General features: G+C 38.4%; 1 protein-coding gene across 1 annotated transcript in view; it reads right to left on the bottom strand.

Annotated features, from left to right (window-relative positions):
* Positions 1-22181, bottom strand: part of DDC (dopa decarboxylase) — a 60848-nt gene extending 38667 nt beyond the window's left edge. Inside the window, exons 1-5 of the mRNA XM_074825426.1 lie at positions 22121-22181; positions 16005-16241; positions 9640-9753; positions 8848-8967; positions 3244-3378 (exon numbers count right to left, since the gene is read on the bottom strand). Coding sequence (XP_074681527.1) covers positions 3244-3378; positions 8848-8967; positions 9640-9753; positions 16005-16205 — 570 coding nt within the window. The 5' untranslated portion in view covers positions 16206-16241; positions 22121-22181. The remainder of the gene's footprint in view (positions 1-3243; positions 3379-8847; positions 8968-9639; positions 9754-16004; positions 16242-22120) is intronic.
* Between the last annotated feature and the right edge of the window lie 1070 nt (positions 22182-23251).

The following is a 23251-nucleotide window of genomic DNA, read 5'->3' as shown; positions in this document are numbered from 1 at the left end:
GACAGATGGACAGGTATATATATACACACATACATACATACATACACACACACACACACACACACAATACACTAATAGAAACCCTGAAGTATTCTTGAGACCATTGCCATGGCGTCATTCAGACAAGAGTTCAATTAACCTTAGTGAGAGCTTTAATTAACATGTTCACAGTTAGGTGAGATTGATTAAGAGCTTCAGGATTTGGCTCTAAATCAACCAAAAGACATGCAGATAATCAGCTTGCCTGATAATGATTCAGTTCCTCACTAGCATATTTTTATGGTGTTCAGCTTTGCTGAACTCTAAAAAATATGTGTAATGGTATGGTATAGACTGAAATGTTTTCTTACATGACCATTCTTTTTTAGATTACCTACTGACTAAATTATGGTTCAATCATTCATTTATTTTGTTAGGCAATTAAGGATCATTCTCAATATGTTATTTTATTTATAACCCACTTTATTTGAATTCCCCTTAAATAGTATTTTTAGAACATAAAGCATGTCTCGGCAAATAAAAACAAAGATATCACTAGGAAATTCTTGTAAATTTGTTAAGTGCAAGACAATAATAGCTCTGTTAACAGTAAAAGGTATGTTTAGCCACAAAATACTCTCCTTTAGAGCATGACTAAAAAAACCCCAAACCTTTTTATCTTTCACCATCTAAAATTTCATTGTCATTGATTTGAAAGAGACAATTCCTCTCCTTTTCATATCGTGACTATTCTCATTCATAATCTCCATCCTACCCTTGTTGGTTCTTGCTAGTGCCTACAAAAGCACTTACTAATTCTATTCTAATTTAGCATATAATCACGGAAAAGATTAAGCCAAAACTGAACAAGACCAGATGAAGATAAAGGTTTTGCCTTTCAACTTCACATATCCCTAGAATGACATGTTTTAAAGGCAGATTTACTATTAACTTGTATCTCAGCAGTGCCTCTTGTTAAAGTACTTTGGTAAACTAATTAGGCACCAACTTGAGAAAATTCAGAAGTCTAGACTTGAAACATAACTTTTGAAGTGGGAAACAATGTGCACCATAGTAATATCATACTTCATTCAAGTGTACAATGGAAAGAGGTATTTTATAACTGATTTATACAAGAATTGCAAATAAGCAAACTATAATAATAACACTGAGGTTGTTAGTCAGAACTTCTGAATTGCTTTCTCAAATCTCCAAAATTGTAGTAAGGCTGTCTGATAACTACAGCCATTCACAATCTTAAGGTTAAAACTGCCAAGATGTATTATAACAAATCTTTAGTAACCTGCTTCTCCATGGAATTCCTAGTCCTCAGCAAAGTACTCGAGAATCTCCCACCACCCTTGAGGAGAGCAAGGAACCAAACAGAAATCCGTTAAATGAGTGGGTAGCTGCTTAAGATACCCAAATAAATATGCCAAAAAAAGGCTGATGAAGGAAATGGCCTGAGAAAATTTGAGAATATCAAAAAACTACCCTGGTTTCTGTCCTGGTCCCAAACAGTCAGGTGTCTACTGTCAGGGATACCTGGATGTTCCTCTCAGCTCCAAGGTCTCACATTCAGTGTCCCCTGCAAGAGGAGCCTCAGCCAGGATACCCCAGGCACTAAACCAGACAGGAATCCTCTTCTGTTCTCTCCAACCCCCCAAGTAGTTATTGAGGAAGGATTTGTTGCCAGTCCTGCTCTGTACTCATTAACACAAAGCAAAATTATTTCAATGGGATAAAGATTTTCCCAAAATGCCTAGAAGATAAAATGATCTCCCAACATATATGAAATCTGAGTTCAGCTTTGCGCTCTGGGTCTCCTCACCAGTCAACTTTTTACCTTCCTCCTAATGCATTCTTGCAGTGTTGTGCTCTGTCAGTGCATTGTTTTCCCTCCCACAGAATGGCTTAGGTTTACTTTCTTTTGTGGATTATTGCCTATGAGTCATACAGGTCTGTTCTTAATGCAGAAGGACCGGTGAGCTCTACAACAATCTGCTTTGAAAGGTCAGCAATATCTTAAGGCAAATCCTTCTGTAAACATAATATCCTCTGACCTTCAATAGGCAGGAAGGCCTGTCAGTCCTCATTTCAGGTCAGCCACTTACATGGGACAAAAAATGAAAGCAAGTAAAAGGCTTTGTGCGTCACTGGGTCAGAGTTTGAGCTCTCTGGGACTGGTGGTTGCGTAATACAGACCTTAGGGTTCCAGACAAAAAAAGGACAAATATCCTTTTTAAAAACAGTTATCTTTCCTCATATTTTTTATCCTGACTTTTCACCCTACAAGCGTAGTCCCTCTTCCCACCAGCAAAGAGCAAGTGTAGTTTTAACTTGTTCTCCAGTGCTTTTCAACACACGCTTAGTAGTAAATCAAGGTAAGCCTGAAACCCAGCCATTTTATTCTGCATAATCAGATATTACTTTAAACTAAATATCAAGTACTAAATAAGTTTCTTCTATCTCATTGACAATTAGATATGAAAATGTCACAGTTATTTAGCAAAATAACATTGCTTGGCTTTTCAGTAGGATTACTGAGTCAGAAAGGTAGGAGCAGCAGAACTCACAAGACTAAAATTTGATTTCATTAACAGTAAAAACCTCTCATGGTCCTGGCCTGCTGAGAATTTAGTCTAACTCAATCTGCTAAATACCACTCACAGTCAGAAATCAAGGATTATGTTTTCTGTTTTCTTTTAAGATTTCTTAGCTGGATTGATACATGAAGATCTTAGAAGTTTTTTTCTTTAAAAAAAATAGTAATATTTTGGGCTTCTTCAAGTATTATGACCAGTTTGCTCTATATTAACACACTAGGTTTGTCTGTGTGCGTGCACCTGCACCCATGTGTGCATACAGGGGGAGGATGCATGTGTGTTTGCTTGCACATGTGTATGTAGGAGGAAAATAATGTGTGCATGCATGGATACACAAGCCTAGAAGTAACAAAAGATGGTCTAGGCTTACTCAACACAACTGAACTTAACACCTTACTCAAGTATCTTTATTTACTTCAAATGAGCTCTTGTTGTAAAAAAGCAATACTGATATAACACTGACCTCCAGGTATTTATTCTTTGCATTATGGTAGAACACATGAAATTCCAGCCCACTTATGAAGTACAATAAGATGTAAACAAGTAAAACCAAATAGTCACCAACCCAAAGAGTCTATACTTAATTCACCTGCTTATTGAGATGGCTGAAATTGTTACGTATAGACCCCATGTTTCCATGTTTTTGAGAGGTACTCACCTGATCAGAAGCATAGGCCACCAGCCTGCCCATGATGTCTGCTTCTGTTAGCTCAGGCTTTTCTAACTGCACCCGTCTGATAGTTTTTGTTCTTGCAGCAAGCAGTGAAATCAGGGTGGCCTCACTTGCACTTCCCTGTGGGACAATTGAAGGAAGGTTCAAAAGGAAGACATTCCAGAAGAAGAAAAGGAACATTTTCTTCTGTATGAATCTGCAAAGTTGCTAACAGAAACTGTGTATGAGAAATTTCATGCTTTTTAAGAATATGTGTGACAGCAAGGGAGGAATCTCTCTTTGATCTTGGTCTCCTCCTTCCTGATGCCTCTGTCTGCTCTCTTTAATCCCTGTGCTTGTTCAGTTTAGGCACCAGCCTTGCGATCAGTGCTAGAAAGCTGGACTCCCAGGCTTAAAAGCATGTGAAAAGGCTCTCGAACCAGGCACCGATCATTTGTTAACCAGTAATATGGCAGAGTAACTGCTGATTTCTGTTACTCTGGAATTCCATACATTTAACTTCCATCAGAATCTGACTGTCAACTCTCATTTCTATCAAGCAACATGCATAATTATAACATTTATTTAATATTTAGAGCTACCCTGGGCAAGTCAATTATCATGGCTAAAAGAGAAAAAACACTGAAAAAGCAAAGCTATGATTCAATAGAGCTAACTGCATTTCAGAGTATTAGTTATGTATGTTTTCTTCATCAAAAATACAGATGAAAGGAACAGTCACACACTGTTTCTAAATTGCACTTTGACTCAGAAAATAGGAGTTTAAATTGTGCCTTGGATACTCTGCGACAAAAAAGAGGGGAATTTTTTGTAACAATCTGTAAATTTCACAGGAGAATACAAATTCCCACAAATTCTTTTTATGATTTTCCTCTAGATCAGGCAGATGAAACATGCTCCAAACTGCTCTTTTGAACTATAAGTAACAGTTTGTTAATACATGTTCATAAATGTCAATGTTTTAGGGTGTCCATACACAAGATCAAGTTTTAAGGTACTTTCAAAGTTTAACAATTGTCATGTGAATCTTCCTCTGCCAAGCACATAACAGTGCAATGAATACACTTGCTTCTATTAATAAGTATGTCTCAGAAATATCCCCCGTGACAACAAGCTTGTTTTGGAGTGATGTTTCTTATCCCGTAGCAAAATTCTACCCTCCCTCTGCTGAAGACCTGTGTATACTTACTAATTACAACAAATGTTTAAATATTTGGGAAGTCTTATTTCTTCCCTGGAGATGGACCTGATCCTACAGATTTCATACATGAGAATGAGCCCAGTGACTTTCTCCTAACGCTGAAGTTAGCTGAGCTATTTATATAAGACAAAATTTCCTTCTACACATGTCAACAGCTCAACACTGAGTGAACTCAATCCAGCTGAAATTCAACAGCCTCATGAATGGGGTAAGCAGGAAAAAGGACAGTCCCTAAACATCTACTAAACGTACTGCCATGATGAATATGTTTCATGTGCCTTTCTGGTGGTGTGGGATTTGAGGAATATAGACCCCAGGGTCTGCATCAGAGCACAAAGATGAGCTGGAGAGAGTTTTATGCATTTCTTATAGCTGCTGCTGCATACAGCATTGTGGCAAATGAGGGAAATATTACAGATACAGAATGGTCTAGGAAAACAAATATCCCTCTTGGGTCAAGTAAGGTAGAGCTTCCATGTGGAGGCAAGGGGTGAAGGAAATCCCATCCATTAATTACAGAAAACATAATTTGGCAATCCCCATTTAATCCTATTCTGACTAGGGTCTGTAGTCAGATACCCAGAATACTCATCAGAATATCTGAACACTGAGAAATCATGCCTACCTGTAGTTCTCAGAACTCATGATGCAAGAGTGTGTGCACACAATCATCGTCTTACACATAAATAACTTTCAAGATCTGATTCACCTTACTTTATGTGTCTAAAAAGTTAAATATCTGAGATAAAATAATTGTTTTGGGTCCCTTAGTATCAGTGGAGAGAGGTAAGCATATCCAGAAAGCAGTAATTCCATCTATTTTAGGCAAATATTCCAGACTGGAATAAATGGTTCCTCTAAAGGTACTTTCTTGTATATGTTCAACTTTATCTGACAAAATGTGGAATGAACCTCACAAAGTGTAAGTTTTCTGATGAGAAACTTCTGTCATCATGTCTTTGTTAGCAAAACTATTTCTGCCATGCTCAGCACATTATCATCTATGTAACAGTGAAAAAAACTACCTGTGCTTCCTGACAGTCCTGTGAGCTAGAATACAATCACTCGGATCCTGAGTGTCCAGCAGATGTGAGGAACTTTTTACAGTCAAGAACATGACCTATTTTCTGAGAAGCTGCTTTTTTTTTCCTTTTTCTTTTTACAAGCAATATATAATCTTTTAAAGAACCCTGCATAATCAGAAGACCTGCATAATGGGCATGTACTATCACACAATGTTGCCTGAAATGCCCTTTCCAGCAATTCAGCAGATGAGAATACTTTTCATTTGTGCAAACCACTGCAACTTACTGTGACGTTCATACAGTTTTTCACGTAAGCTGTATGTCCTCATAATGAAGTTGGGCAACATAAAGCCTGTGTGCAAGATCTAATTCCATCTCGCACTGGGCAAGTCACTGAAAACAACCTTTCTAAATCTGGGTTCTTCACAGTAAAGTTGGCTCTAGCAGCCTTGCATTTAATATGAGCAAAATAATACTAATTATTACTTTTATTAAAATATATATTTAAGGGGATACATGAAAATCTTTTAAATATATGTGGAGAAAGTGGCTTTTCTTTTCTTCTCTTTTTTTTTTTTTGGTAACGATAAGGCCCTGTAAAACTGTTTGTGTCTTTCCAGGATATGTAAGGAACATGCATATTGAAGAAATGCACACAAATATATATAAAAAACATGTAGGAAATTGCAAAGGTTAAGGCATTCATTTGAGATCTGGAAGTGAAAGCTCCCACTATGCTGGAGCCTGCCTGGGTGGGCAGGCAAATCACTTAGGCTCAAGAATAGCCTCAGCCTTCTGAGGAGTGCCACAAGATGTCCTGGCATCCTGGCCGTTCATCCAGGCTGGTGCATAGTCAGTGTATGCAACAGTTCTTGTATGAATTTCCTTACACAGAAACAAGGATGAAAAGGAAAGGGCCTGTTGCCCATCTGAATCTTGCCTCCTGATATACAGCTGGGACAATGCCTAAAGGCACCTGAATCCAGCAACTTGGAAATGTTTTTGGATGTCTCATGATACACATAGGCTTTTTCACCTTCCCTCAGTTTCCATAAGTCACCTTTTTTATACTGAAGCTTACAGTGTTTGCAGAACATGGTTTGTAAGGCTCTTCTATTCACTTGGCACTGAAGTCTTGCGCTAAATATTTTTGAGGAAAAAAACCCTTGGTTCTTGAACTACTTGGCTAACTGACAAGAAAGATAAATCAGCAGTGTTCCCTGCCAGACCAAATATAGGCTGAGTCTCATTTTGTTTCACCCTTAAAATACTTCTTTGCAGAGCAAGAAAACTCTTTAAAATTCAAAGGAGGCACACTTTTCAGCAGTTTATCTAGAATGAACAGCAGGATACAAGCTTCAGGAAGAAAGTTGCTTTCTCACTTATTTTTAAAAGCTGTTTTTTTCTCCTCTTGAATGCTGTATTATGCATTAAGTGAAGGATGATGATACCTTTCCTTTTACCGCAAGCAAACAAAGGTTGCCATGGCAAGCAGGCTCAAGAGGCGGAAGAAATATCAGCAAGGGCTGATGTGCATGTCCACCAGAGCTCTGAACTGAAATTTTCTTTCATCTTTTGCCATTTTCAAGTGTCAACCTGCACACAACAACAAAGTGCTTCATATTGACATAGCCTTTCAAATGTAATTAAGGGCCAATTTTCACCGGCTCAGTTTTACCCAGTACCACAATAATTACTTGGTATCTACCAAGAGAATGACTGGCACTTTCACATGCTCATGTTGTCTTTGCCTCACGCTCTCTTATTTGTATCATTATTGTTTCAAGAGCAAGACAAGAAGATCTGCAGCACAAATGACTTCATCGTAAGCAGAAACACAGAGCCCACTTTTGATTCTTGAAACTGACTGGTTTCTGACGAAAATTATGGGCAATCCAGCACTGTCATCCTGGAAAGGCAGTATTTCCTGCTGCTAACCATCAGACATAATTGCCTGCTTTCACTGGTACAAAATAAATAGTTTGAGACACGTGACCAAAGCTTGATTTCTTGAATATAACCCCCTCACTAGTAATCATAATGATAACGATCCTAACAGAGCAAGCACATGAGTAAAGAGTTATACTGGAAATACACTGGTGTAGGTGCAGCTCTGCTGAGGAGAATCATAGCAGTTGGGTTAAGTTCATACTTGCCTGGGAACATGTTGGGAAGAATTCACTGGAATATGCTCTAGGCATTTGCAGCTGAGATAAAAGAAAGAAGCCTCCTAGCATGTAATTCGCATGTATTTTAGAAGACTATCTTAGGATAAAGTGGATTGTGTCCTGGCCTCCAATAACCAGACTCTGAAGATTATCAAAGTAGCACAGAACTATTATTTAAAATTCAGTCTTTTTCATAGTAGAGACCTATTTTAGTTAGATTAAGAGCTGTGAACTGAGTCTGCATTTGCAGAAAGACCATGCACTAGTGTGGCCATGGCTGACAAGCAATATAGCTTTATTATGCATGCAAGTTCGCCGATTGATGATATATTCATTATCGTACAGATACTCTGTTCAGACATTGTAGGCTTTCATTAAGCAGTCAACGTCAAAGTCTGAGCATTTTGTTCTATTTTGGATACTGCAGTGTAGTCTGAAAATTGTATTATCTACTGATAGAACCATTTAGGTTCAAATTTTAAGCAGCTCTTCATTGTATTATTCCAATATTTCATTTTGTTATATAAAGAAAACTTATTAAAATAATTTCAACGTATTTGACAAAGACTGATAGACTTTCTTCTACCTTCTGTTATTTCTACTTACAGAAGATTCTCTCCGATGTTCTTATCCATTGCTTGATCTCTGACACTTTTTTTTTTTCTGAAAAAAGGAAGGCTGTTTTGGAAACTGACTGAAGTAAACAGTTGGACGTGTATAAGGTGGAATTCATGGAAGCCTTTGTAACCGCTTTTCATGATGCTTTACTCAAAATCCTCAAATATATTTCCATTTGAGAAATTTTTTTCTGTTTTCAGCCATGAAACATTGCTTTATGTTGTTGGTAAGTATGAGCTCACTTCACTTGATCAACAAATTAAAGTTTCCATCCTACATGATTTTTCAACATTATTATTTAAATTTTAAACCCAAATTGTGCTGTTAAGTTGAACTACTAGCAATTCTTCATAGAAAAGAGTTTCAGAATTCAGCTGCTCTGAAAACAAAACCATGACTTTCATAAATGATCCTACCCACACATGGACATTCTCACAGAGCATCAGTCTTTCTGAAAAGGAACCCATGTGGCAGAAAAAAATATATCTTTCCTTTATTAGTGTTTTGGGATGAAGATTTTACAAAATCATAAAGTCCACAAACACACCACCTATTCTTTTTTCATGTCCCCTCTTACCTGAATGACTCCTCCACCTTGGCCATCCTTCCCAGCTAAAAACTCTTCAGGCAAATTAATCATCTTCCCTAGCCAATCCAGCATGACAGTCTCTAGCTCTGTGCAGGCTGGACTTGCGGCCTGTGTTGAAAAATAGAACAGAGTGAATAACCTCACTAGACCATGAAGAGAAATAGTATCTACCACAGCAAGAATAACTTTCTCTCTCTTTCTGTCTTCTGACTGTAGAATAGCTGACTAACTTCATCAGCTAAATTAGGGACCTGAAGACCATTTTGTGCATGTTGTTTCTAATACTTACTAAAAAACGTCAAACTGGGCCTCACGTAGAACCATGACTATCAAATGTCAAAGCCAGGATTTGTATCTTGCATATATTTTTCTTGACATTAAATACCAACCTCTTTTGAGAAGAGCCCATCTCATATGAATGTGGGTTTTTTTAACATAATTTTCCATTCATCCAGATGATAAAAGAAGTAACAACACTGGGTGACAGGCAACAGTCATACTACTTAATGAATTACCAGTAAGTTTGCACCGCTGCCACTAAATGCTGGTGATTTTTGAAGGGCAAAACTTCTAAGAGGAAATAGCCTTTTATTCCTGAAGACATTCAGGTTGTCTATGTAAAAACACTTAACTAGTCAAGGAAATTTACCTATAAAAATGATCCTGTGACTTCACTGTTATTAATCAATAATTTCATTGAAAAACGTTACTGAAATACTTAAAATCTTGGCAAGGTGAAGCACCATTACCACATAGCAGTACAAACTCCAGTAAACTTACCCAAGAGAAGCCCACACATCCTATTCCACCACATAACATATCTGCAAGAAGAGCTGGGAAGGAAGAAGCTGCAGGGAAGTAGGCAAAAAAGTACGGACTGTGCCAGTGAGTCACCTGTATTAAGAGCAAAATAGTGATTTTTAACTAATGCAGGAAGCAGAAACAAATTGTCACAAAATCAGAAAATATTAGAGGTTAGGACCAGTCAAAAGTTCTCGACTACCTGGCTGTAACACAGGATCCCATTTTTTCCTCAAATTTTCTCAAATTTTTTATCTTTCTTTTACTCAATTTAGAAATTAACTAGTTCTTGCCCCCATCTCCCAACAGTTTCAAAATCAGAATACTCCCTTTGTCTGTCTAGAAGACAAGAACTGCATGGGCAGTGGCAGCACAAGTTTCTGTGCAGGGCACTGTTCTTGAGTCTCTGATTTCAGGGACTCTGCGGTATTTTGTTCTTTCATCTCTGTCATGCAACTGACTTAGCAAGAGTGTCTTCAGTGCAACAGATGTCCACAGAACTCTTTTGCCCACACTCTGCAGTTATTTGCTAAAATTCAGGCACTGAATTTGGCCAAACAGCTCCTCATCACGAAATAAAACAATCCATTCCAGTATCCAATACCTTCTGTAGAAAATTAAACTATCACCTCGCTATGACAAGTTGTGATCATACTAATATGAGGGAACAACACAATAACTGCACAAATTGTAGTCAACTGTCTTGCAGCAGCAATATTTAGAATGATCTTATGCAACATCTAAGCAATTTTAAGGATCTGTGAGATACTCGACAGTGCTCCACAACTTGAATCTAATAAAATTTGAAAACAGGAAATGTACTGCCACACTGCAATGGTCAGTGGAAATAATGTGATATGATACATTTGGCAAAAGCAGCTTTCACATTCAAGATAAAAAGCAAATTTTAGAAAACGGTGCTTCTAGAGGATTAGATGGACTATAAGCAAGAATTCAGCAGAATTTTTATAAGATCTTTCCTTGGCTGGAAATCCAGAGGCTGCTGAGTTATTGAAGCCTAGCCTTTTCCTACACCATTTTGTTTTCTTTTTTTTAATACTGGAGTTTTTCTGTTACAACTGGAGGATGGTAAGAGCATACACTGTCTCCTGACTCAGCTCAGTATTGCCTTACTGTTTTGTTCCGCATTCTGACTTCTGATGAATTTTACCATTCACACTCCCATCTCTCCCAGTCTGTGATAAGGTTTCTGGTTCTGGAGCTAACTTAAGGATCACTGTACTGCACTGTTCTGCATGCTACAACTATCCTTTTATTTCCTCTTCTAACCTTCTTCATGCCAACAACCAGTTCTTCACTAAGGGACATGCTCTGTGTTAAGGGGAAACTGTCTTAACTCTTGTATACACCATGAATCAGATATCACTTTCTCTGCTGTAGTATACCATATATAATATTTCAGATGCCCCTATGTCTTTCATATGAAAACAGCCCCTATCCACTACAGTTTTCCACTGTCTAAACTCGCCCTGTACCTGGTATGTTCAAGATTTCACTTTTACTGGTCTCTAAGTCCAAACCTGCTCAAATCAGGTATCCAAACACAAGCTACTGTGAACATTTTTAGCTGTATCTCTTAAATCTGGTCGGGATCTCTTTCTTTTCTGTAACAAAAGTTTTAGAGCACTTGTGGCAAACATCTTCTTTCACAAATCAGGAAAAAAAAGAAAATGGGATGGGACTTGGTTCTTCACAGGAAAACAATGAACAGATAAAAAAATAATATACAGCAGTCCCTGATAGGACCCACATGCACAGACTTTCACTGACGTCCATAATGAGTCAGGGCTGCCACTGTTCATCTCCCCAGCTCTAATCCTCTGTGATCTGTAAGACTTGTGACATTCATCTTGGGTTAATCAAGTTAAACTGCCTACTTGCTGGGAGCCATTTGTCTGATGAAACACAGCAGATTCCAGTTGCACCACTCATGAAAATCAAAAAAGCCAAAAGCCCTAGGGCAAATGCAGCTGCAGTTCTTCCTCCTTCCTCCCCTTCCCCCTTCTCTTGAAGCAGCTGTAAAACTAATTTCTTTCGCCATGTTGGAACAGACACACTTTGTCAAATACTGCAAAGCATGTGACATAATTGATGCTTGTTTTTTCAGCCTTCTGCTGATAAACAGTGATACACAAGTGTCTTGGGTTCAGTAATTACCACTCTAATGCTGCTCAGAGACATTTTATTTCTCAGATTTCTTTTAAGGATGTCTTTCTTTCTGTGGCTTTCTTAGTCTAAGCAAGAGTCTTCCTTTACACACACTAAGGATGGGTACTTCAGCTGAAAGTTCATAGATTAATGGACCCAGTGTGGGGAAAATTAGTGTCTTCAGTACTGCTATTTGCAGTTACAACTAAACTCGATCATTTTTGGCTCTAAACAAGGAGATATATTTCAAGGCAACAAAGCAAGTATGAAAGAGAAGGGTGACTCCCACTGATATTTTTATATGCAGATCCTTTCCACCTTGGCTTCCTGCTGTGGAGATCAGAGTTCAGCAGTTGTTCCCTCAGTCCCTGTGATCCTTTATGCAAGAGTACAGCAGGACTGCATGGGGCTCTGCCTAGGGATGGACAATGAGCCAGTCAAGAGCTTATGGGTCAGGACTGGTGGAGATTTCAAGATGGGCAACATTCAGGTGGGTGTCTGCTATAGACCACCTGATCACAAGTACATGAGTACAGCGTCCAGACAGCTGAAAGAAACCTCATGTTTGCACGTCATAGTCCTCACAGGGGACTCCAATGAAGCTGATATCTGCTGGACAGACAACACAGCAGGGCACAACCAGTCCAGGAGGTTTCTGGAGTGCATTGATGATAATTTCTGAACACAGGAAACTGTGGAAGAACTGATGAGGAGAGACACGCTGTGGGACCGCATACTTACAAACAAGAAAGAACTGGTCAGGGATGTGAAAGTCAGGGGCAGCCTTGACTGCAGTAACCATGAGATGGTGGAGTACAGGATCATGAGAGCAGGAGGAAATGCATGAAGCAGACCATAACCCTGGGCTTCAGGAGAGCAGACTCTGGCCTGCTACAGGACCTGCTTGGAAAAATCCCATGGGAAACAGACAAGGAGAGAAGAGTGGTCCAGGAGAGCTGATTGATTTTCAAGGATAATTTCCTCCAAGTTCAAAAATGATCCACGCTACATGCCGGAAGTCAAGCAAGAGTGGCAGAAGGCCTTCACAGATGAACAATTAGCTCCTGACAATACTCAATTTTAAAAAGGAAGCATGTAAGAAAAGCAACGAGGGTCAGGTGACCCCTGACAGGAGGGCTATAAAGACACTGTCTGAGTATGTAGGGACAGGGTTAGGAAAGCCAAAGCCATCTAGAGTTGAATCTGGTGAGGAATGTGAAGGGCAACAAGAAAGGTTCATCAGCATTAAAAGGAAAGCATAGAAAATGTAGGTCTGCTGCCGAATGGGGTTGGGGACTTGGTGACAAAAGACAGGGAAAAGGCTGAGCCACTCAATGCATTTTTCACCTCAGTCTTTCCTTGTAAATTTGCCTTCAGGAATCCCAGGCTCCTGAGACGCATGGGTAAAGCCTTGAGCAAGTAAGACCTCACCTGGAGGAGGACCAGGTTAGGAAACATTTACATAAACTGGACATACATGAGTCCATGGAGCCTAATGGGATGCACTCACAAGTGCTGCAGGAGCTAGACGATGTCATTGAAGCCACTCTCAAATATCTTTGAAGGGTTATGGCAACTGGGCAATGTTCCTGAGGACTGGAAAAAAGCAAATGTCACTATCTTCAAGAAGGACTAGAAGAAGGATCTGGGAAGCTACAGGCCTCACCTCAATCCCAGGGAAGACGACGGAACCTTGAAGCTATTTCCAAACTTATTAAGGACAAGTAGGTGATTGGGGCTCAGCAGCAAACATTTATGAAGGGAAAATCATACCTAAGCAACCTGACAGCCTGCTAGAAGATGACTGGCTTGGTGGACAAGGGGAGAGCACAGGATATTGTTAAGACTTTCAGTACTGTCTCCTATAACATCTTTACTGACACACTGATGAAATATGGACTAGGTAGGTGGAATAACCCCCTGCACCAGTAAAGGCCAGAGATCGACTGGCTGGAAAGCAGCTCTGCAGAAATGGGCCTGGGGGTCCTGGTAGACAAGCTGTACATAAGCCAGCAATGTGCCCTTGCAGCAAACAAGGCAACAGCATCCTGGGCTACGTGAGGAAAACTGTTGCCAGCAGGTCAAAAGAGGTGATCCTTCCCTTGTACTTAGCAGTGGTGGGGCCACACCTGGAATGCTGTGTCCAGTTCTGGGTTCTTCAGTACAAGAAAGACATGGAGATATGGCAGTGATTCCAGTGAAGGGCCATGGAGATGATTAATGGGAGTATCTGTCATGTGATGAGAGGCTGACAGAGCTGGAATTGTTCAGCCTGCAGAAAGCTCAGTGGGTATCTTGTTAATGTGTATAAACACCTCATGGAAGGGTGTAAAGAAGATGAAGCCAGATTCTTCTCAGTGGTATCCAGTGACAAGACAAGAAGAAATGTGTACAAATTGAAATACAGAAAAAGTCACTTAAATGTAAGAAAAAGTTTTTTTACTGTGAGGGTGATTGAACTTTGGAACAGGACAACAGAGAGATTTTGAACACTTCATCCTTGGAGATATTCAACACCCAGTTGGGCACAGTCCTGAGCAACCTGCTCTAACTGACTGCTGTGAGCAGTGGGGGGTGGATTAAGTGTTCCCTAGAGGTGCCATCCAACTTCTACTATACTATGACTTTGTGATTATGTGCTCATGTGAGTCTTCGGTATTTAGTATGAACAACACAGGCAGAAACAGAGTTACTGTAAGAACTGGGATTTATGTACTTGTGCTCTTTGTGTCACAAGCACTAACATTTCACACCAGAGGAAAGTTTTGGATAGAACATTCCTTCTTCAGAATGTATCACTTTGTAAAAGTAAATTTATTTGCAGGGCATGTAAATATCAAGAAAAAAACCAATTCAGTTCAGAGAGAACATGACATGTGGATGACATAATTGGAATTCAATGGCTCACCTTCTATTCTCAAATGATTCATATCTTATTTTTTAATTTGGTATTATTTTATTGAATGTTCTCAAGTGTTCAAAGCAAAGTGTTTTCTGTTCTACTTCACAGACAAAAAAAAATGGTTAGTATTTTCCTCCAATGAAAAAGAAAAGGCAATCATATCAATGAACAGCAATGAAAGTATTTGCATGTGTTGGACATAATTCTCTTATCTAATCTGCACTGATTTAATTCTGTTGGATTTAAGACTTCATCCACAAATCTTTGAGAACAGTGGAGAGATTTCCGTTGACTTCAGTGGAGTTTTTGCCTGTGAAAGGACAGCAGGGTTGGCTCCAAGGGAAACAAGATAAAGTCATATTGAATATCAAATATTTACATTGGTCAATAAAAAGGAATTGGTATTATAATGCACTGACTAAACACATTTGCAGAGCAGTTGTTCCATGTCCAGTCACATAGCAATCATATCACCTAGCTACATCTAGAAAAGCAACCCAAAGTAGTTATTGCAGAGATCCAAAGGAGTGATTCCTCATTAACATATACTAATAATCCAGTCCTCTTCAAGCTGCTTAGAGGTCTTAGGAGACAAGCATATATTTAAAATAAAAAAGGTATACCATGAGTGGAAAAACAAGGAAGATTCAGAACCAGACAAGTGCCAGATGCTTTGTTCTGTATTGTCTGTCCAACACTGATCTATCCAAGGACTAGTATTTAGGTAACGGCCATCTGCCTTAAAACGTACTAGAAGAAGTTGACATTTAGGAGAATAAGTCAACAGACAAGTATTGGGGAGAATCCTTTGTAGTCAACTCTGTAATAAAAAGAAGTCTCCTAAGAGAATTTTAACATTTAAAGATCAGCTTGAAGGAACATTTTAGGCACAGCAGACTAATAAAAATCCCATTTTATAAAATATTTACCATGCTTTGCAAGTAGCAAAAATATCACATGAAATTGAAAGTTATGAAGTTTTGCCTTAAGCAACTCGAGGGAGGAAAGGGGATTATTTCCAAAAGCAAGCCTTGCATGAAGCAAAAGAATGATTTGATTATTTCTAGCAAGAACTGAAAACATTAGCTGTGTAAAGTGTTAGATCATATTTAACTATGGATATAAAGCAGACTCCTGCCTTCTAAAAGCTAATCAGTGTGGGTACTTACATTCATAAGGTCTAGCTGCACAGACTTCAATCCACACTTTCCTTAAAGTCTTTGAAAACCTAAATGCAGTATTGAACATTACACTACAGATCCATTTTTCTTACCCCTGGCATAATGATCTTCTCTATGTCTTTAAAGACATCCTCAAAGCTCTCAGGATCCTGGGGTGCACAGTCTGGAATGAGGGGCCTTAGATATCCTGGTTCCACATCTGGAAAGACCTGTCTTTTCTCTATCTTCTCCAGGTAATCTGCAATATAGTCCACCATCTCCTTCCCTCTCTTGCGGAACTCTGCGGCATCCATGGGTATCAGAGTTTAGGACTTATTATCAGAAAAACCCTAAAAAAAGAAAAAAAGTCACTTTTGAAAGAAAATTTTACTAGTTTTAAACCCATTATTCAGATGATCTATAGGATGACTCATATGGCCTTTTTGAAAAGACCATATGCTCTTTTATTTCTGCACATTAGGCCAATGCCCATACAGTGTTTCATTCTGCTCCACTCCAGTATTAGGTGGACATTGTACAGAAGTATATCACACTGTTAAATCTGTGACGCCGAGGTCATGATGTAGATTAATACAGGTAGGCTGTATCTATAGCACAGAAGAGCAGTAGATGTATGTCGATGAAGATTCAGAACTCACAGATTTAATCTATACTGCTGCTAGTTGAGTGTGCCAGTGCCAAGGATGTGGCACTGTTATGTGGCACATAATCAACTCCCTCCTGCCTTATAAAGAAGATGTCTAAGAAAATAGCATGCTGTGTGTCTCTATTATAATCTATAATAACAAGCCATAATAATCACAGTTATCACAGTAATCCACTGTGCTGTCCTGTCATTTTAGGTACTTCTTGCCTCCTGTGCTCAAGATTTAGCTTCTTTACTCTTGCACTGTAAATGCACATGCAGCACCATTTACAAAATCTTATTTCTTACCGAGGTTGCAATTAGAATTCACTTAGAGTTGATCTGTACTGTATTTTTCAGGAGGATGTGAGGAAGCTCTGTCTGGCGCTGTCCCTATTTCCAAGGTGTTGGGCTGGAGCTTGAGGTGTGCTTTGAGCTAGGCAGAGACTGTGTGCTCACGCAAGGTGATATATGGCTCAGCTGAGGTAAACTGGAGTTTGCCTGCAAAGTACTGAGCAAACATAAATTCATATTGCTAGGGTGCCTGCTCCTGCCATCCTCACCCGCCCAACTTTTCTACTGTGCGTGGCTGTGCATTTCGAATGCTCAGTGAATACAATGTTGATATCACAGTGCCTAAAAAGTGTCCAAGAGCCTTTATACACTCTGAGTAAGTGATACTGTTCCTTGGAATCTAGAATAAAATTGGCAAGTGAAACAAGGATACTCACTGCTGGTGTAAAGAAATACTATGCTTAGTTCACATATCTTCAAATCTTCACATGGTAAGGAAATAATTATACTAAGCACAATGTGAATGTTATGTAATTATGAAACGATTTCTTAGGTATCAGCTATTTGTGCTAAGGATTTATAACTCAGGACATCATTTTGAGAAAAGAGAGACCTTTCTGGGCTTTATTATATTTGAATTGGTACTGTCACATTACAAAAGAAAGACATCATTGATAAACACCGTCCTAGAGACATCTTTGCTGCTACAAATAGAGGATCTGGGATTTCTGTGGAGCAGCTGCTGCTGCTATTTAAGAAGGCACAGTGCTGCTGTAGGTCACGAACCACTTGGGAAGGCAAGGATCTGCACAGTAGGGACTCCTAGCCCCCCAGAAAATAGCTGTTCTTGTTGCTATTTTGTTAGAGTTATATTACCCTCTTTAACCATCGTGTAAGTGTTTATTTGGCGCTCTCTATGCCTTTCTGAAAGGGGAATTAAGACCTTTCTCAGATCTTGCTACTAAGTTGCCGGAAACACATTACCAGTAGTCATTATGGTCCTTAGAGGATTCTGGTGGGCAGCTTTGTGTGTCATCTCCCCTTTGAAAGACTGTGTTTAAGCAAGCAGTTTTGTTTCTACTCCTTTATAGTCAGGATGATTCCATTTCTTCAATATCATCCAAATTTTATGTGCATTTTCTTTTAACATCTTTGACCGTAGTTCAAAATTTTAATAAACTTTCTAAATAAATCATCATGAACTGCAGCAATCAATATGCATCTCTGTGGCAGCAATCTAATTACACCCCAGGGCTCAGTTCTTTGGTTTAGATATTTTTACTAGAAGAAATCTAAATATTGTAGTGTTTCACTTCTTTTTCAAAGTATCTCTAAATTAACCCTTAACTTATGCTATCATCATTTTTTATGCTACTTCATTCATCAGTTCATTGCTATAGCATGCTCTAAAGAACTCGCATGTGGTAATCTGTTATTTTTTCTCTGGTTTCAGAGATGAAAGCTGTGAAAATAACAATTTAACCCATGACTGCCAAATTAGTGGGAGTTGCCTGAGGTTAAACTGACTCAGAACTTGAGGATTTGGTGTTTCTAATGCTACTGTTGCTCACCACCATTCCTACAGACTTTTACACGTGGATCGGTTCAGTATCTGTGGGACCAATGAACTGTCAGTACAATCTCAGAACAGGTATGGGTATCACTATACTACTCTCTAGCTTTACTTTCTATCAATCAAATATAGGTGACAGCTTAGCATAGAAGCTTCTGTAGATCGTTTGGTCTTTTTCTAAATTATAAATCAAATGACATAAATGAAATAGGATTGTGTGTAAGCTCAAAACAGCTCACAAACACACAAAAATAAATGTACTTTATCATATTACCACAACATAGATACTATGATATACAACTTGTGACCATTTTTCTACCACCTAGATTTTTTTGGATCTGAAATTTCTTTCTATTCCAAGTAATATTTGCATCATCTTGTTCCTATATAGTATGCTGATATAATTTATTGTATTTTTTATTATTAGCAGTTTCGACACAGTTCTTTTTGGATATCAGGATAAGAAAATAAAATTTAGATCTAAACATCAGATACGTATTCTGTGGTTTCAGCCTATGACCATGGAACTGAAATTTGTCAACTCAGTTTGACAAAATATATTTTAGATAATCACTGAGATCTTACTTGTTATTTGCTAACTATAGTTCTTCCCAAGAACTGGAGGTCTACTGGTTTATCCTAACATTGTTTTGGCTGCACTAGTTCTGTCAAGAATCACTGTTGCAATAGCATTTTCAAAATTCAGGATAAAGAATTAAATTACAGGGGAATCCCACTGTTTTGCATGGAGGAAGTAATTGAACCAGGAAGCTTAAGCATAAAGAATGGGAGGATGAACCATCCGTCCCAAAGCTGCCATACTTGCTGCAGTGTTATAAATTGATATAAACCAGTATCTACTTAACCTCTAATGAACTTTCAACTGAGTTTGATCCAGTAAAATATATCTGGTTCAATCTGAAGCAAAGTATTTCATTCTTCTTTCCCCCAAAGACAGAATCACAGAATCACACAGAATCAACTATGTTGGAAAGGACCAAAAAAGACCAAAAAGACAATACTGAGAAACTAAAATCTATCTAAACATCTATCTTTATGTATCCATGCATCTTCTTTCCTAAAAGTCCTTGCCTGAAAATTCCTTACTGCTGTAATGTACATATCTCACCGGGAACTGTGAAGGCATACTCCTTGCAGGAACACAGTAGTTATTTAAATTTTCGTTTTCACCTCCTATTTTATATCTATTCTTCTGTGAGTGACAAGATCCACTTACACTCTCATCCCCATTTTTATTCTCTTCCTCAATTGTTCATTATTGATCTCACTTCATCTGCTTGAAAGTATTACTTGCTATGGAAGTCACATCCAGTAGACTAGAGTATCTGACAATTGTAATGCTTACCAGTTAGTACTATAAAAATGCAAATTACTTCACTTCTCTGTTAGTACAGAATATTTCTCTCTTTTACCTCTCACATGCATATGCACACACGTACAATGCAACAACACAATGCATAGAGAAACCTTCCCTCTACACCAGCATATTTTAAAAATATAGAGTGTGATTTTCTAAGAAGCAAAATACCTCAGATGACTCAGCCCTTAGGGTCTAAAATGAAAACACTGTTTGAGAGCATCCATATTTTCTGAAGGGCTGAGTGTTACAATGTGTGTGTACTCAAAATACCCACTTAAGTCGAAGGGACCTAGACTGCAAAATAATAAAGGCTGAGTTTCTGAAACTAAATGGACATTTCAGAGAAACTGAACCTCTCTCTAAAATGTTTAATAGTGGTCAGTTTTCTTGAAGACCCACAAAGAGTGGTTAAGGTTCTATGCTCTCAGGGATCTCACACCTCCCAGGATGAATTTCAGCATATTCAACATCTGCCAGCTGAACATCAAGTGAGGAAAGCACAGCTTCTCAGGAGGCATCATGCCTATTTATCAGTCTCTACCACTTTGTAAGCACAGTCTGTATTCAAATACATCAACAGCCTCACTCCAATTGATAAAATACAATTTCATCAAACAAATATTATGTCTGAGTACTTCTGTTCCTAGCAAGCATCAATGGATACTGTCACCACTCCATACTTCTTCAGATCAAGTCCTACTTCACTGGAAAAGATTGAGTTTTGCTCTTAACTTCAGGTAAAAACAAGAACTTATATGATATTAATGTATCTTTTTTATTATTATCATTATTCATATATAAACTCTTTGCTCTTTAATTTTGCTGGAATTTGTCACAGGACAAGTACACTACACAATCTAAAGTTGACATATCCTTTGCTGCTTTGTTTAAACTACTCCTACCTCAGTACACTGAAATTAGAACACAGCAATATTTTATTTTAGTGAAGTTACTGAAAACTGTTGTTAGTCTTTAGATTGTATAGTCAGTATAATGTTCATTTGCAAACCGTTTTTTCTACTTTATTTGAAACTGAACCACACAAATGAGCAGTTTATGCACAATTAAGTATTAAATTACTTTAGAGGTATAATGTTATGCAGATAACATTCACCTTATCATTTCTGTTAAAAAGTATTGTCTATAATTTTAGAATCTGTTTTTTTGCATTAACTAATTATAAATGTAAAAGATAACTAAATACTACCAGGAAACATGTTATGAGGAAGAAGAAGATAAAAAAGAGGGAAAAAGGGGGAAAGAGAAAAAAGAAAAATGAGGAGAGAGGTATATTCGACATATTATTATTTTATGAGTGCCTGTTTTCCAGTTCATCAAAGTCAAATAAGAAACAGCTAACATAATAAAATATTTTAGCAGCTCCTATTATTAAATACAGAATAGATGCATTAATAGCACCTTAAATTGATAGCTGCATTGGCTCAAAAAAAGGTAATAACTGTATATCTTTCCAATGAATGAGAAAAGTGCACTTTCTATTCTGCCAACTGATTGTTGCAGAATATAATGTATTTAAAGGCTCATAGTGCTACAGTGACACCACTGAAGCCATGAGGACTTTCTGCTATTGAACCCAACTGAAGGTTTTTGCAGCTGTTGCTACTATTAAGCTAAAATTCTACTATTGACAATAGGAGTATTGCCTGAATAACGACTGTAGGATGAATTTTATTCCAGCATGAGTAAAAGGAAATGGATCTACTCTGTACTTCTACTGTTGCACGAGCCAAGACCTTTGCACAAGTGAAGAATTAGGTATATATGTTACGGGCTCTACATTTCCTTTTAAAATTTCTTTTTCTAGTTAGAAGTTGCTGGTTTTATTCATTGCTGTCACTAGCACAGAGTCTGCAGTTCAGTAATTTTCCCTTCTGAGGTCTGATTATAGTGATGTGGAAAGGGTTATTTCTGAGGAAAAGTCATGCATTGAATTTATCTTGAAAATTTTATTATTCAAAATATTTGGCAGAGAATTTCTCAAGGTCTGCCTGGATGTTCAGAACTGTTGCACTTAGAAAGACAAGACAGAAACTTTTGGATCCATGGGATTCTGCGTAAATGTACATAAACAGTTATAGCTGACATACATCATATGTAAAAAAAATCAAACATAAAATGAGAGGTGCACAGTATATTGTGCAAACTTAGGTTAAAAGAAATGCTCTTTGAGTATCCCAGATTATCTCTAAAATAACACAGGCTGGCTGTTTATTCGCCGAGCTCCCACTCTAAGTAACCAATTGTTGCATTAATCCAAATGTACCTACTAGAATTCAATAACCACAAAGCTTTAAGGACAAATAATGTTACTTACAGCGAGTTGGTAAGGCTTTTCCTTCCCCTCTGTCCTTCTCACTGTCTTTCTTTGCTCCTCTGTGACAGCTATAAAGCACAGAGGATGCAGTTGCCAGCATATATAGGCAGAGTATCCACATCCCCTCAGCCTATCACAGCCAAGCACTTTGCATTGAACATGCAGCAGCAGCATCTCTCCCTCCTCCCACACCTCCTCCAAAATATACTTAGCAAAAAAAGCTACCCGAAAGGTAGACAGATCTGAGTGAGTAACGGCCATTGCCTCCGTTAGTTGCGAGGTGGTGTGTGTTTTCTTCCACGAACTCCATTAACGAGTCTGACAGTGAGTGCCTGATCACATGCTCCCGGTCTGCCTTATACACTTCAGGATGTTTCTGCTGTGGCAGTTGCTGTAAAAGCAAGTGCTTTGAACCACTTCTGTAAAACATTATTTTCAGGAAAGAGAGAGAGGGATACGGTTGAAATACCACTCAAGTGACTGCAAACAATACTAAATGTTCAAGGTTTGCTCCCCTATTCTAAAAGAAAAGTCTTATGGGGAGTTCTCTTTCTAGATGAATCCAGGTAGCCGTCGTTTTTATTTAGTTCGTTTGTTTTAAAAAATACTAACAGCAATTCATAGTCCTGAACAGCTTATAGCCAGTGTGGCAGGAGATCTGGGACAGCCACTGCTCCCAGACCAGTCTCTAGTGCACTGCAGTATTGCAGCCAACCTTTTTGTGAAGGAGGAAAAAGTTCTGGCTGTCATATATTTTAAAACTGTTATGGCTGTGTTTGCTGTTGTAATGATATAAGGCCAATTGTAACTCTGTTACAATTCTGAAAGAGCCTATTAAAAATAAAAACGGAACCTAAAATCCACACATCACCTTGAGGGTTTCATTGTGCTTGCTGTGCTATATGTTACTCTGTGATCTGACTTGCATTTTCAGTTCTTGGGTTGTGCCTGCTGTAATGATATGTCTATAATCTTGAGAGCACCAAGAAATCCAGGGTTGGTTGCAGATGGCTCTCAGTTGTTTTCCACCACAAATAAACTGCTAAGTGCACAGGGCTACAGCCTGGACAAACTGGGACTCCATAAGAAAAAAAGTGGTTTGGAGATTTTTCCTATTTTAAATTTCTCCCT

Source organism: Strix aluco, chromosome 1 (assembly GCF_031877795.1).
Source record: "Strix aluco isolate bStrAlu1 chromosome 1, bStrAlu1.hap1, whole genome shotgun sequence".
NCBI lineage: Eukaryota > Metazoa > Chordata > Aves > Strigiformes > Strigidae > Strix > Strix aluco.
Note: the sequence above shows the minus strand (reverse complement) of the source record. Positions and strands in the feature narration are given on the sequence as shown.